General features: G+C 38.9%; 2 protein-coding genes across 6 annotated transcripts in view; one reads left to right on the forward strand and one right to left on the reverse strand.

Moving 5' to 3' along the window:
- Positions 1 to 2,728, forward strand: part of LOC121367830 (protein ABHD15-like) — a 121,898-nt gene extending 119,170 nt beyond the window's left edge. For all 4 annotated transcript variants that reach the window (XM_041492222.1, XM_041492219.1, XM_041492220.1 and 1 more), the window contains exon 2: positions 983 to 2,728. In XM_041492222.1, coding sequence (XP_041348156.1) covers positions 1,065 to 2,243 — 1,179 coding nt within the window. In that variant the 5' untranslated portion in view covers positions 983 to 1,064 and the 3' untranslated portion in view covers positions 2,244 to 2,728. The remainder of the gene's footprint in view (positions 1 to 982) is intronic.
- Positions 2,729 to 14,636: 11,908 nt separating this feature from the next.
- LOC121367831 (protein HIRA-like) overlaps positions 14,637 to 16,520 on the reverse strand; it is a 46,590-nt gene continuing 44,706 nt past the window's right edge. For both annotated transcript variants that reach the window (XM_041492225.1, XM_041492224.1), the window contains exon 27: positions 14,637 to 15,969. In XM_041492225.1, coding sequence (XP_041348159.1) covers positions 15,859 to 15,969 — 111 coding nt within the window. In that variant the 3' untranslated portion in view covers positions 14,637 to 15,858. The remainder of the gene's footprint in view (positions 15,970 to 16,520) is intronic.

The raw sequence follows: 16,520 nt of genomic DNA on the forward strand, positions 1-16,520 counted from the left end.
TAGCCCAGTGATAAAACGATCAAATGATGCGCGGTCGGTCTAGAATCGATCCCTGTCGGTGGGCCCATTAGGTTATTTCTCGTTCCTGTCAGTGCACCACGACTGGTATATCAAAGACCGTGGTATATGCTATCCTGTCTGTGGGATGGTGCATATAAAAGATCCCTTGCTACTAATGAAAACAATGTAGCGGGTTTCCTCTCTGTCAGTGCACCACGACTGGTATATCAAATACCGTGGTATGTGCTATCCTGTCTGTGGGATGGTGCATATAAAAGATCCCTTGCTACTAATGAAAACAGTGTAGCGGGTTTCCTCTCTATGACTATGTCAGAATGACCATGTGTTTGACATCTAAATAGCCGATGATTAATAAATCAATGTGCTCTAGTGGTGTCGTTAAAAAACCCTAACATAACTATTTCACCTCAAGAGCTACTAATAGTCTGTTCAACCACTTAACGTACAATTTATAGGTACACGCCCCCACCTCGTGTAGAAATTATACTGACATCTCCACCCAACACGGATTGACCTCACGGATATAATACACCTTGGTAACAATGCAAAACGTATACAGAGTAGAAAAAATATTATATCCAGATGAATACAGATGGCACGTTCAACGCTGTACAAAACAGCATTTGAACGACAGACAACCCATCACCTGTGCAGAAATTGATAGTTCGCGCAAGAAACTGTAGACGTCATCAAGCTTCACATATCGCTGTTAGAATTACCATACTACACTGTTGGAAAAGAGAACATGAAGGTTGAATAGTTAACAGGTAGCTTTGAAAACTTAAATTCCCTGGTGTTTTCTATTTAGGCATCTATATAGCACATTGTTGTATATGTATTGGATGCGTTTTTGTCATATAAAATCATGTACATAAAAGGTGAAATAAAATAGTTAAAATTAGGCCGAAACAAACGTATGTGTCTTAAATAAATATTTATCTTTTTTTCTCTCTCTTTGCAGAGATTACAAGTGTATTTGGATGATGTCCAGATGAATCGACAGAATGTAATCAAACATATTCAAGATCGATAACCGAGGAGTTATGCTTTCTCTGAATGCGATTCTTGGATTATCTTTCTTAATGGCGGTTTTCGGATCCATCTTACTAAGTTTGTTGATATGTGTTCAGGACTTCTTCAAAACGAGATTCTCACTCCCGAAACTCTACTACAGAGATTGCACGCTGACGAGTCACTTGCTCAAAAAGTGTCGTCTGCGCGAGCGACTCTTTTGTCCTCCATTTTGGCTGAGTAACTCTCACGTGCAGACGATACTTTCCGCCATTTTACCCTCAGCAGACGTGACGTTTGATCGGGAATACCTACAAATGAGGGACAAGGGAGTTATTGCGCTTGACTGGGTGGTGAGCGTCCAGCCAATCATCAAGAAGAAGAGGACGATTCTCTTGATTATCCCTGCAATCACTAGTGATGCCGTGAGTGCCAGTGCCTTGTGTCACCTTGCCGCTCAGCGCGGGTTTAAATCCGTGGTGTTCAACCGTCGAGGTCACGGCGGAAGTGTCCTCACGACTCCAAAGCTCCAGAGTTCCGGAGACCCCGTCGATCTCAGACAAGCGGTTAAATATATCAGATTGAAATTTCCAAAGTTCAAACTGGCAGCCGTGGCGTATGGCACGGGCTGTGGATTACTGATATCATACCTCGGCGAGTTCGGGTCGTCTTCGTTGATTTCCGTAGGAGCCTGCGTCTCGCCTTGTTACGAAGCCTCCGAGCGGTTCTCCAATTCCATGCATAGTATATATGATTACCTCTTCTTGTTTAAGCTGAAGACAGTGTTGTGTTCTCACGCCACCGCTCTTTCCCAGGTGGTGGACCTCAATAAAGCGCTACAGGCGTGGAATTTTCACACCTACGAGGAGTTGGTGTACTGCAAGATGTATGGATTCGAAAGTATGGAGGAATTCTGGGAAAGGAATAATCCCATTCGAGATGTTGACGACATATCAGTGCCTGTTTTGTGCATAAATAGTCTCGACGATCCGTTTTACGCGGAAAGTGGCATTCCATACGATATATTTAAATATTACCCGAACTTCCTTCTCGTTGCTACTGATCGTGGTGGTCATTGCGGATTTGTAGAAAATCTCTCTTCGCAGTCCTGGGCAGACAAGCTTTCGCTGGATTACATTGATGCAGTCTTTGAATTTACAACCAAAGGTTACACTGTAAACAACAGAGGCAAAGTCCGCTCAACTATTTAATTCCAATTTACATAATTCTGTTCGGAGTGAGTTATGATATGTTCTCATGCGTTGATAACAAATTAAGCTGAATGTACATTCCAGATGCCTATGCATTCTGTTAATGCATAATATTCTTAGGAGTTCGTGATGTTACAACTCGAAACCTCAAACTCCAACTCAGCAAGTAACACAGGACCGAAGCTTAGATTACAAACTCACCATAAAAGCCACTTTACAATCTGTACCTTAAATCCAGTGTAGATATAGGCACCGTTTTACGAAGCGATCTTAGCGCTAAGATCACCTCAAGTGCATACGGTATAGTCAAGTATTCTTAGCGCTAAGATCACCTCAAGTGCATACGGTATAGTCAAGTATTTTTAGAGCTAAGATCACCTCAAGTGCATAAGGTATACATGGGCGTACATAGGATTTTGAAAAGGGGGGTTCCAAAATAGATTGCAGAGATATTGGGCATATATTTCTATGTTGAGTTTTGAAAAGGGGGGTTCCAAAATAGATTGCAGAGATATTGGGCATATATTTCTATGTTGAGTAAATATAATAATGTCAGATATATTAAATTATAAAAAAAGCGATTTCGGGGGGGGGGGGGGGGTTCGGTCGAACCCATCGACCCCCCCCCCCCCCCCCCCCCCCCATGTACACCCATGGTATAGTCAAGTATTCTTGGCGCTAAGATCACCTCAAGTGCATAAGGTATAGTCATGTATTCTTAGCGCTAAGATCACCTCAAGTGCATAAGGTATAGTCAAGTATTCTTAGCGCTAAGATCACCTCAAGTGCATAAGGTATAGTCAAGTATTCTTAGCGCTACAATCGCTCTGGTAGAAATTAACTGGTTTCGTTATCAACGACGTCACCATGCCGACGTCTTTAACATGATCAAGCTTATTCATAACTACTTGGGTGGATGTAGTTGATTCATGGATGGATGGATGAATGAATGAATGGAATGATTGGGCAGATGAATTTATAACATGAGTTACGCATTACATATTTAAAAGCCAAACAATTTTATAAGAAATCCAAAAATCATCAAATAACCAAATACATCGTTGCATAATCAGTCAAATTAACCAACCCTGATTGGTGAATCATGGGTGTGGGGTATGGGGGTATGCGTGGGTGTAGGGTCCGGAACGTCGGGGCTACTCTTAGTAGTCAAGAAAACAGGGCGGAACAGCTATTGTGACTGGTTAACCTGCGTGCGCGCAAGTGTGTGAGAGATGTTATTATAATGATTTGTGTTTCATAATTCAAGCTGAATAATCATGAAGTTAATGTGAAATACATTTTTTTATAGTGTGTAACATAATTTCATATCATTTGATATGTATTATCGTCATTTTAATACTACTTGACGAATCTGTTGTACTAAAAAATAAATCCATTTGTTAAACAGAACTTCTGAGTTATAAAAAGTATTATTTCTAAAAATGCGATGAAAAGGAAAGTTAAATATATTTTGATTTAATGACAACCGTCACATGTTTAAATCGTGGTTATTAAGGGTCTCAACGTACGGTGCTTGTGACATTTGGCCTAGAGCTAAAGTTTGTTTCACCACTACAGCACATTGGTTTACTAATCATCGGCTATAGGATGTCAAACATATGGTCATTTTGACAGTCATAGAGGAAACTCGCTATATTTTTCTATTAGTAGCAAGGAATATTTTATATGCACCTTCCCACAGACAGGATAGCACATACCACGGCCTTTGATACACCAGTCGTGGTGCACTGGCTGGAACTAGAAATAGCCCAATGGGTCCACCGACCGACCGCGCATTAGGCGTGTTCTTTACCACTGGGCTACGTCCAGCCCCCTTGGCCTAGAGAGTCAGAGGTGAAACCCGCTGCAGCAACGTCAACATAGACTTCTGTTACCGACAGCAGCAAGAACTACGTCAAGAAGGCTTTTAATGAGCCTGTGCACTTTCACACGGAGAGGATATAGTACATGCTATGGTTTCTGATACATTCTGATTTCGTTGAAAGGCGACACGAAAGAAATCCACAACAGTTGTACGTTCTAAGTACGCTAATAAATATTGTGATAACAGCGAATATTAACATTTAGACATATAGAGAGATTATTATACGTATTATTATTATTAACTCTGTTATGATGAACCATATGGATAATAAAGTAATGTAGAAACACATGTAACATACGCACTCGCATACATCTTAGCACACTATGCTATACAGATTATTCATACACACAGGAACAAACACAAACAAACACACATCAACACATACACACACCAAAGCACACGAACACATACACCAGTACCCTATGTATTTAAATGGTGCTAAAGTGTCATTTCATTCATGTCATCATTCATTCATTCATTCATTCATTCATTCTTTCAATCATTCATTTATTCATTAATTCGTTTATTCATTCACTCATCCACCTTCCTTCCAGAAATTCCTTTCCAACGTCACAACTGTCCAGCATTATCGCAATACGTTCATTACAAGTCTCAATATATCAAACTCCCAATCATTCTTGGTTAACAACTCGTTGATTACAGATGAGATTTCACACTTTCGTCTGTATTTTGTAGGTTTTTTCATGCTAAAACGTAGATTACGCCGCAGCGTAATGATCAATTTGAATTAGCAACGAGCACAACACGGCGCAAACCGCCAGTGTGAAGTGAATGGCATAATAACTGAAACCGAATTCTCCATTAGTGTCGGCCATGCATTCCAATCTTTCACCGGAAACTACAGACAAGGGAAGGGAACTTTAAGTCGCATGCCTTAACTACTAAGTCAATCACAAAAAATAAAGGGGAAAAAAATTAAAAAAGGAAACGAGAAATCCGTGATATTTCACTGAAAACATTGAAGTTATAAAAGTGGTAGGCTACAAGTTCTTGCGTGAAGTGTAGGAGATAGGGTAACCGGCCTCGGTGGTGTCGTGGTTAAGCCATCGGACATAAAGCTGGTAGGTACTGGGTTCGCAGCCCGGTACCGGCTTCCACCCAGAGCGAGTTTTAATGACTTAATGAGTAGGTGTAAGACCACTACACCCTCTTCTCTATCACTAACCACTAACAATTAACTCAATGTCCTGGACAGACCAAAACAAATAATTAATCGGGGCGAGCTAAAATACGTACGTAGAATAATACAGGCTGTGGTGTGTTAATTTTCTGTCCAGTGATTGTTTTGGACGAAAAGAATATGTGTTGTATTTAATTAATATAATTACTGTACGAGTATTTGACATAATAAATGGAATGGATTGGAGTGAAATCATTACAAATCAACTTCATCATTATTAGTGAAATCCACATTAGTTAATTCATTCATTCATTCATTCATTACAGTGGCGGATCAAGTGTGAAATCGAGCAAGGCTATTAAATTGGAGAATTAGGGTGGGTGGGTGAGGAGAGGTTGGTACTACTGTTATTATTATTATTATTATTATTGTCACAACAGACTGCAAAAAATTTTCTACAAAAGGAGTGCAACGCTAGTCTATGTGGTGATCTTCCACAGACACAACCAAGCTAATAAATTACATGTTCCACACTAAAAACTAACAAATGCATTATATTCATCTTCTAAGCACCCGATTGTTTTGGGCAGTAAACTGATGCAATTGATGCCATAAACTGAATTGAACAGTCTTATTAAAGGGACATTCCGGAGTTTGCTGCATTGTAAGATGTTTCCGACTAAATAAAATATTTCTACGATTAAACTTACATATTAAATATATTTTCTTGTTTAGAATATCAGTGTCTGTATAGTCAATGTGTTTCTGGTCGTCTTAATATTTGTAAGAAGCCCAAACTGGATTTTGTCTTCAAATAATTTCGTACGTACGAAAAAACTATATTTTAGGAAATAAAACGAAATTTAACCTAGTACAAACATTAGAACGATGAGAAACACGTTTAATATACAGCCACTAATATTCTATGCAGAAAAATGTTTGATATGTAATTACAATCGTTAAAAAGTCTCTGTTAGTCGATAACATCTTAAAAAGTGCAGCAAACTCAGGAATGTCCCTTTAATATGCATTGGCGTTGCCTGTCTGGGGAGGGGAGAGGGATGTGGCATATGACATCTTTCCACTCTACCTTTGCCTGACTTAAAAGGATTTACTAGGATGGAGGTTTACTTGATAACATTATAATTTTGTATGCATTGTAAATATGTTGGAGGGGGCATGATTCCTACGAACACTGGCGTAACCAGAGGCGGTCATGCCCCTCACCCCAACAATCCTCTTTTCACGTCACCTTTTATATTTGCCGTACCGCCCATACCACAATTCATAGATTGTGTGGGTAGCTCTCCAATATAAAATCCTGGTTACGCCAATCACTAAATTTTATACTGGGAGTGAGGGTGGGTGGGGAGCCATTTTCCTTTAGACCTACCGTTCAAAATTGCGCCAAATTTCCTCAATCAAAATTGCGCACCCTTTTCTCTTTGGCATTAACTGCTCCATTCAAAATTCCATAGCACCACCACCCACCCCATCCGCCTGCTACCGATTTGATCGGGCTGCTGGTGCTTCCTTGCACCTGCCAGTGCAGGCGGTCCCTCCTCTCCCCTCTCCCCACCTTTCCTGTCATGGACGGAGGAGCCGGCCAAGGCCGGCTCTTGTGCCCACGGCAGGCGTGCGCTACAACAGCTTGTTCTGAATGTGCACGTAAAACCCTATGACATGACATGACATGTGGGTGGGTGGGGACAACCATATTATCTACGAGTCCCGGTTTGTGGCAAAAGGAAAATATATAACGTGGTAGTGGGAAAAAGATGTGTGATTGGGGAGAGGGTATTTCGTCCATGACACCATTGTCTACGCACTCCAACCTCCGATTTCAACGATCCTGATAAACAAATAATTAAACAAAAACGCCACTCACCTCTATTGATATATCCACTCAACTCTTCAGAATAGTTGATTAGGTAGTTTTTACATCCGTGCTCTTTTTACATATGTATACATTTATAATAAATATGTTTATAAATGTCAAACAGCGATTCTGTTTGCACATTTCTGAAGTTCAAACTATATCCATAAAAAAAGTTCAAACTATATCCATAAAAATGAACTTAGTATCGCTTTGACATTAATAAGCATATTAAACGTCAACGCATTGTTGACGTCACGTTATACCATTAAAATGTGTGTGTGCACACGTGGAGTGGTATATGGTCTACACCGGCGAGAGTCTATTATTTGTTAACGAAATATACAAGAAAACAAGATGACTTAGTATAATTTCAAGATGATTCAAAATAGAATAGAATAGAATAGATGTTTAACGACACCCCTGCACGAAAAATACATCGGCTATTGTGTGTCAAACTATGATTAAGGCGATTCCTAATTTAGGTGTTTGTTAAGTCTATTCTGACGTACAGCATTTATTTTAATGTATTGTGCCTAGACTAATAAACATATTTGGCGGGTCACAGCAGGCTTGTGACCCTTAACTTTTTCGCACATATCGTATGAACTATAGTATTAGAAGCATGGCTTTAGACGACTGATTACTATGAACTGGCTTTTTAAATTTGTTGACGCCGTTAAATTAAGAAGCAAAATGTAATGGGATAAAAAAAAAAACCGCCACGGGTGCAGATAGACTTTTAAAAAAGGAAGAAAAAAAAGAAAAAAGAGCAACTGTGCAGAAAAGCAGTTCTAATATTAGTCTCACACTACCAACTACCACAACAAAGTTAGCCAACTTCCTGTCCTCACGACTTCTACATCTGTCCAGTTACTACAGTTGCTATTCTGAGCGCTCTTACAACTCGATTATCGTCGTATAACCAATTAGCTGTTAATCTGAGCGCACCCGTCGTAAGTCCAGATTTGGAGAAATTACAACGCAAACGCTTGATACTAGCACTGAACATATACCGGTAACACTGATTAATTGAAATGGACATTACCTGTAATGATTAAAGCATAATTCAACTTGGAAATAAATCATCAATGTCAACGCAACAATGACCTTGATTTCATTACACACACACACACACACACACACACACACACACACACACACACACACACACACACATATATATTAGTTATAATATTAAGCATGTCTACATCGCTATTGTTTGACCAAGAAGTCATGTCTTATTTATAGTAACATCATTACAAGTGACAGTAAAGTTTGTTTTATTTAACGACGCCACTAGAGCACATTAATTTTTTATCTTATCATCGGCTATTGGACGTCAAACATATGGTCATTCTGACACTGCTTTTAGAGGAAACCCGCTGTCGCCACATATGCTACTCTTTTACGACAGGCAGCAAGGGATCTTTTATTTGCGCTTCCCACAGGCAGGATAGCACAAACCATGTTTTTTTAAAACCAGTTATGGATCACTGGTCGGTGAAAGTGGTTTACACCTATCCACTGAGCCTTGCGGAGCACTCACTCACTGTTTGGAGTCGGTATCTGGATTAAAAATCCCATGCCTCGACTGGAATCCGAACCCAGTACCTACCAGCCTGTAGACCGATGGCCTAACCACGACGCCACCGAGGCCGGTACAAGTGACAGAGACGTTGTAGAAAACACTGGAAACAACATAATAGCCAACAGTGTCAATTGATATATACAAATGTATATATATACTGAACAAAATAAGAAACTTCCGCTAACTTTGCTTGAACATAACGTGATGAAAACAAACCGGGGGAATAATTGTTTATATGCGTTTAAAGAGTATTCCATGATGCATCGTTTGGTGCAAAAATGATGGTCATAGGTTAACAAAAACTGGGAGAAATTTTGACCAAGTGTGGTAGGGGTTAAAAATAAAAAGACCCACTTAATAACTGGTATGACCACCTCTTGAATTGACCACTGCAGTGCATCGCAGGCGCATAGAATTGACTAAAGTGTTGATTTCTGCCTGTGGAATATTGTTCCATTCCTGAATGAGCGCTTGACGAAGTTCGTTGACGTTAGCGGGTGAGTTGGGACGACGCCTCAATCGTCTGTCCAGACTATCCCAGGCATGCTCGATGGGGTTGAGATCAGGACTTTTAGTGGGCCAGTCATCAATGAAATCAATGTTATTTGTCCTAAGAAAATTTACAGTGTCTCTAGCTGTATGAGAGGTGGCATTATCATGCTGAAAAATCGAGATGTTGGCGTTGTTATGGAACAGAGGAATGACGTGATGAGCGAGAATGTCATCGCGGTAACGTTGAGCATTTAAATTGCCATCAATGACGACTAGTGGTGAACGATAACCATGGGCAATGGCTGCCCAGACCATGACAGAAACCCCATCCCCTAAACGATCTCGTTCAAGAACACAACAGTCAGCATAGCGTTCATTTCTCCAACGGCAGACGCACACCCTGCCATCACCACGTTGTAAAGAAAATCGGGATTCATCCGAACAAAGAACGGTATTCCAGCGTCGCCGTATCCAACGAGTGTGTACACGTGCCCAATTAAGACGATTTAGACGATGACGTTGCGTTAAAACGCATCCGACGTAAGGACGTCGTGCACGTAAACCGTTCTCCCGCAGACGATTACGAACAGTTTGCCCACTGATTCGGTTATTGTGAAGCCCAGGTGTGTTAGCAGCAGTAGCAGTGGCAGTTTAGAATCGATTGCGCAAATGCGTGTTCATGATATAGCGGTCTTGACCACGTGTTGTAACACGCGGACGTCCACGAGGTGGCAAGTCGTTGGTGCTTCCTGTCGTTCAAAATCTTACGCGAAGATTTCGTATCGCTCGACTAGAACTCCCGACATGCCTTGCAACGTCTTCTGTCGACATGCCAGCATCAAGCATGCCAATCGCCCGTTCGCGTAAATTATTGGGTATTCTTGGCATACTAAAAATGCTACAATGTAAAAAACGTTAATTTTTTCACAAATTTTGAAGCGTTTTTGTTCACTTGACAACAATGTCAGTAAGACAAGTAAAACAAATTGACCGAATACTACACGGGACATGTCGAACCATGCATGCATGTGCAAATTGAATTTCACGTTGTCGACGATTGACAGTGCAAAAATAATCGATAAAATTCATGAATCCTGATAATACAGCTCAAGGCTAATACTACCTATATAATTTCATTACACAATGAATTCTTTAACACAACAAATACTATATGTACAAATCGGAAGTTTCTTTTTTTGTTCAGTATATGTAAAAAAAAAAAAAAAAAAAAAAGGGGTTAAGAGTGGAAAGCATATTTAAAAACCACCTTCGGGATGTCTATAACTATGCCAAATTTCACGAAGCTGTCCCCACCAAGCAACAAATACTAACAAGTGTCTTTACATCTAGAGGTTCCATTTGGTTTAGCTGGTGAAGACTGTATATTACGGTACTCGAATTGTTTGTTTATTTTAAAATCATATTTTGAATTTGTTTGTTTGTTGTTGTTGATGACCGCCACTGAACGTACTTTAGGGAAGGCACGGGCCTAAACTACGGAATTAAGGCACAGATTCCAAACAAAATAACAAAGATGACCTTTCCTCGGAAAATGAAACCACAACACACGAAGTCTTGTCCTACTAACCTCAATCTTTTTAACGTGACGGGCCGATTTAAAAGATATTAAGATAAATGCTGGTAATTTAGTCCACATCTCTTGGCTATTTAACAGTTAATCTTTTTTCTGTTCATAACGATTTTAGGTTATTTGCGTTTTAACTTAACAAACTACCCTCTGGCACAGAACAAATTGTCAGTACTCAAGCAGATATTGACGTACTGACACGCTAGCTTTTCCCATCAGACAAAGATATAAAGACGACATTAACAAATAATAGTTTTTACCATTTTTATCGTTTTCACTATATCCCAAAGGTCTTGCGAACCGACCGGTGAACAATTCTGCGTACACCCATTAAACTGTCATGTTGAAATGATTAATGGCAGAGTGAACCGAAGCCTGGTGTAGGATCCTATTTCAACAGTTAAAGTGTATGCAATATGCTCCTATATGAAAATAATGAGATTTGACATTAACAAGTTTACAGTCCCAGGTTCCAACAACGAGTTAGAACAAGCTCACCTGCAATCATCGTTCGTTACCAATGATTCTGATTTATGTACACAAGGTGGAACAATTCTTAAAATTCTCTCTGTCTCTCCGTCTCTCTCTCTCTCCGTCTCTCTCTCTCTCTCTCTCTCTCTCTCTCTCTCTCTCTCTCTCTCTCTCTCTCTATATATATATATATATATATATATATACACACACATGTATATATATTGTTTTCCTTAGTTCCGCACAAAAATTATCATCCTATTTTAATAGGACCCAACACGTTTCAAGGAAAACAGTAGCTGGTACATACACTAATTTAATTAAATTGCAGGACTTTATTGGCCAGATAAAACAACACAATGTCACATTTATCACCAATGGCAGGACTAGCAGTGTTAACTGTGATATTAAAAGTTGGGTCCATTTCGAACTTTGACCCAGTGATATGTCATTTGGTATACTGCTACCTATATTGGCAAATGATACCAACATCGTCTGCTTCTTTAAATTATATCCAGTCAGGTTTCAAGGATGCTGCCTTAGCTATCAGGACTCTCTCCAGGACAATTATTAACCAATAGTCATTCATGACTCGGTGGGCGAGGCTCCCCAATGAGCCGTTACACTTTCCTTTGGGCTGGTACCACGTCCAGTCATAGGGTTTTACATGCACATTCAGAACAAGTTGTTGTAGCGTACACAAGTCATGGGCTCCTCCGTCCAGGGCAGGTGTGGGTGGGAGATCGGACAGCCCATGCTGGCAAGTGCAAGGGAGCACTAGCAGCCCGACGAATGTCATTAGCGGGCCGAGACAATTTTGGTGCTATTGAATTTTGAATACCCCGTAAGATTCAGTTAAAAGAGAAACAATTGCGGAATTTCTTGAAAGAATTTTGGCGCATTTTTGAACGGTTCACCGAAAGATAAAGGGGAGTGGGAGGGGTGTGGCCTGGTGCCACAACTGGGACGCAAATCTAACGTTAGTTTTATTTTAATCATCGGCTATTGGATGTCAAACATTTATTAATTCTGACATATAGTTTTAGAGAGGAAACCTGCTACATTTTTCCATTGGTAGCAAGGGATCTTTTATATACACCATCCCAAAGACAGGATAGCACATACCACAGCCTTTGATATACCAATTGTGATGCACTGCCTGGAACGATAAATAGTCTAATGGACCCGCCAACAGGGATTGATCCCAGCCCGACTGTGCATCAAGCGAACGCTTTACTAAAATTACCTATTAAGAGATATTTTCTTGTTTAGAATATCAGTGTTTGTATAACCAGTGTGTTTGTTGTAGTCCTAATCAATGTATGTAGTAGCCCAAACCAGATTTTACCTTCCAATAATTTTCTATATACGAAAAAATAAAAAATATATGAAGACATAAAACAAAAAATTACTTTCTTACAAACCTTATCACACGACCACAAACACATTGGATATACAGACACTGGTATTCTAAACAAGAAAATGTATTTAACATATAATTTTAGTCACCAAAAAGACTCTGTTATTGGAAAACGTCTTACTATGTCTGCAAACTCTGGACAGTCCCTTTAAATTATGTGCTGTAATTACCACTGGTTTACAACAAAATACACAGTGGACAAACGGTACATTAAAAATTAATTTTATTGCTTTGATAAACATTTGTTTCAATGTGTCATCAATAGGCTCTGTTAAAACATTTTATGGAATGAAATATTTCAAAATCATCAAAACTGAGAAGATAACTATGAAATGCCAACAAAATGATCACATAATGGATCCCTGCATACACAATGTTTGCTCGTAAGTTAAAACTGCAATGCGTCCAGAATTCTGCCTCAAATGATATCAAGAACCTTCATTTGATATGGATCCTTTATAAGGCCAAATATGAAAATATGCTGTTTGATAGTCATGAAAAAATGTCTTACTTTTTTCAGTCATTATTTCATCTTTCCGTTTTCAAGACAATTGAAAAAAGAAATAATGACCTATCAGATTTAAATCAATTACTACATGAAAACTGCCACAGGCCAATATCAGATGTTACTGACAAAATCTCAGAGAAAGCAATGCAAAGTGTAAGATCTGAACATAATCTTATAAAACTGTGAAGTCCACATTTAAAACTATACTCCTTTCAACTTATTTTCATGCTTATATCCAATTAAGTTCTAAGCACACTTTCCTGGGCGGCACACACCTCAGCTATCTGGGCTGTCTGTCCAGGACAGTGGGTTAGTTGTTAGTTGGTTAGTGAGAGAGAAGAGGGTGTAGTGGTTTTATACCTACCCATTGAGCCCTTACGAACTCGCTCTGGGTTGGAGCCGGTACCGGGCTGCGAACCCTGTACCTACCAGCCTGTAGTGCGATGGCTTAACCACTGCGCCACTGAGGCCGGTTTTTAAGACTATAGCAAAGTCTCTAGACTGTAACTGCTATTTATACCTTATTATAGCCTTGAGTCTCGATTTTAAAGTTTTTGTGGCATGATTTCAGTGAGACTGTCAACCAACGGACACACTACTAAATTAGGTAGAATAGGTTACAGCAAACTGACAGTTTATTTAACTATTTTTCTGACATGTGAACTATCAGGCCTCTGAGAATAGAAAATTTAAATAAACCATGTATGGGTTACACAAAAAGAGTCAGGTAACCCATTTTGTTTTTACTTAACCCGTCATGACCATTTAAATAATGTCATAAATTCAATATGCAAACGAAAAATGGGTTACACACAACTATATTTACTCGAGTGACATGCAAACGAAACTATTGCTCTCAGAATTTTGAGACGACTGACTATGTATGACCAGCCAAGGTACAATGGATAGTTCATTTAAGAAAACTCTAGGTAATCGTATTAAACATTGCCAAAGAGGGAAACTGGATTATTAACTTTGGAGGAAAATCAACTACAACCAATAGCACTAAAGTTGGTCTAAAATATTAGATGACAAGGAATCACCATACTAGTTATTAGAAACAGACTTTCAACATTTATACAATGCTAAAACAGACCAATTCTTTCCTGCAGAAATTTGAAATACCAATAGGATTATATTTGTTTGCAAGAATCTCAGTGGTCAGTAATTTTTCCACACCAACAACTGAAAAAACACCTTCCACTGCAAAACACTTTTTTATATTTACAATAGTCACCATTGGAAAATAATAATACTATTTTCTTGTGCTTTGAAATGTCAAACACTTTTTGATGATTTTATTTTTCATTTTAGTACTCTATCCATACAAAAATGGGCAAAATGGTAACAATTTGTTTCAACAGGCACAGCTGATCGGGAGAGGGGGGGGGGGGGGGGGGGGGGGGGGCCGAGGGGAAGGGGATTCTCTCCAATAATTCTGAACAAAAAATATTCATTACTGAAAGTAAATCTTAAGGCAGAGATGAATTTTATTTGTAGAATGCAGGAAATTGCATTTCAGGGCATCTAGTTTTAAACATTTTACAGGGGAGCATACCTCTCAACCCCTAGAAATTTAGTTTGTGCCCTCGATCTCAGTCAGCCCCCCCCACCCTCCCCCAATATCTACTTGCTTCCGCTGTGCCTGTCCAATACTCGTATTGTGCAACACTGTACACATAGGAGTTCAACATTAGCTCTTGATTGTAATTACTTTACTAACTTGTACATGTCAGTTCACTGACACAACCTCTTAAGCACAATGTTGCTAAATATGTAACTTAACACAGGTCTCCTTAAAAACATTACTCTCAACTACCATAAATACATTTAAGTACAAACATCTCCAACAAGGATGCTCCAAGAGATATTGATGACCTTATTTTGAGGGTAGCTATGGATACCCACATTCATGGTTAACATATGATCAAAATGCATTCATTTAGGAAAAAAAATGAATGGAAAAATGTGGAAATGTGAACAAAAATCCTATTCACCAATGGTTGTTCATTGCTTCTGAAATATTTTGATCTATGGACAGGAACTGCATAAATATCAGTTTTTGTCTATCACTGAACTGACGAAATCCACAGTATGCAGAGAATGATTACATACAACAAGTCCTATAAATTGCCCTATTACAAAATATTGATATTTATTACAGCTGCCACTTGTCAAATTCCACCAGTCACTTTCAGTCTTTTAGTGAACGGTTACTTGGTATGTATTTAATAATTCCAACAATTGTCAGAACACATGGTTTTGGTTTGAGTGTCAGAAAGCATTCATCCATTCAGTTGGCAGAAATAGAATGCCCTGTACAAAAATATACACATTTTATAGTTATCGGACTGTTAATAGCCCATAGTTTTATGTGAACAGTCAACACTTTTATTATTATTTAGATGTTGTCTTATGTGAATTACTAGTAATATTTGCCACCTGTTGACTGCTATTATCCACCACTGGTAAACAAGTCGGTGGGGTTTTTTATTAACAAAAATAAAGGAAAACAAATATTTTTTTAATGTCACTTCAGCACATTTCAGACTATGGCTATATGGTGAGTGACATGGGTTTTTTTAACACTTGATAGCGGAATCCTGATGCTGCCATGAGTCTTTTCACAAAATACCCGGTGTACTAAGATATGGAGTCTAGCTGTTCCTGATATTCAGTGTACAATCGCTGCCATCGAAGATTTGCACCAATGATGGGAAGAATTTGTTTCAGAAGATCGCGCTTGTTAATTCCCTGAAAACAAAAAGTAAATTAAGAGTACTTTCTTGTAGATATGTAATGTCATATCATTTCAACTCTCAATAGTCTGGACACAAAACTAAAATTTAGGACCCTGGCTAATCTAAGCACTAGTTTGAATAACCGCAATCCACATTTAACATTCAACATTCGGATCATGTAATATTCTTTCTTTGTGTTCAGGTACTCTTTCTTTCATAAGCTCCTATCAAATTAAGGTTGAAGCACATCTTCCCAGGGTATGAGTTCTGACCTGTGGCAGAAATCCTCTCAAGGACAGAAAGATTTGTCATTCTTCAATTAAAAGTTGATAAGCATGAGGCCATTCACAGAATACAGAGCTTTTAATCTACATCGAGGAAAGATTCTGCTTAAAATCTTTGCAGGCAAGTCTCCAAATAAATATTATTAACATACTGTTTGTACTTTTTGCTCAACTCATTGCTAGAAGAATATTACTAAACTTTTTGTTCATACAATGGAGCAGTTCCAGACACAATTCTTGAAACATGCAGTTTAAGCTGCTGTTGATCACTGGTAAAATC

The sequence above is a fragment of the Gigantopelta aegis genome, chromosome 3, assembly GCF_016097555.1.
Source record: "Gigantopelta aegis isolate Gae_Host chromosome 3, Gae_host_genome, whole genome shotgun sequence".
In the NCBI taxonomy this organism is placed as follows: domain Eukaryota; kingdom Metazoa; phylum Mollusca; class Gastropoda; order Neomphalida; family Peltospiridae; genus Gigantopelta; species Gigantopelta aegis.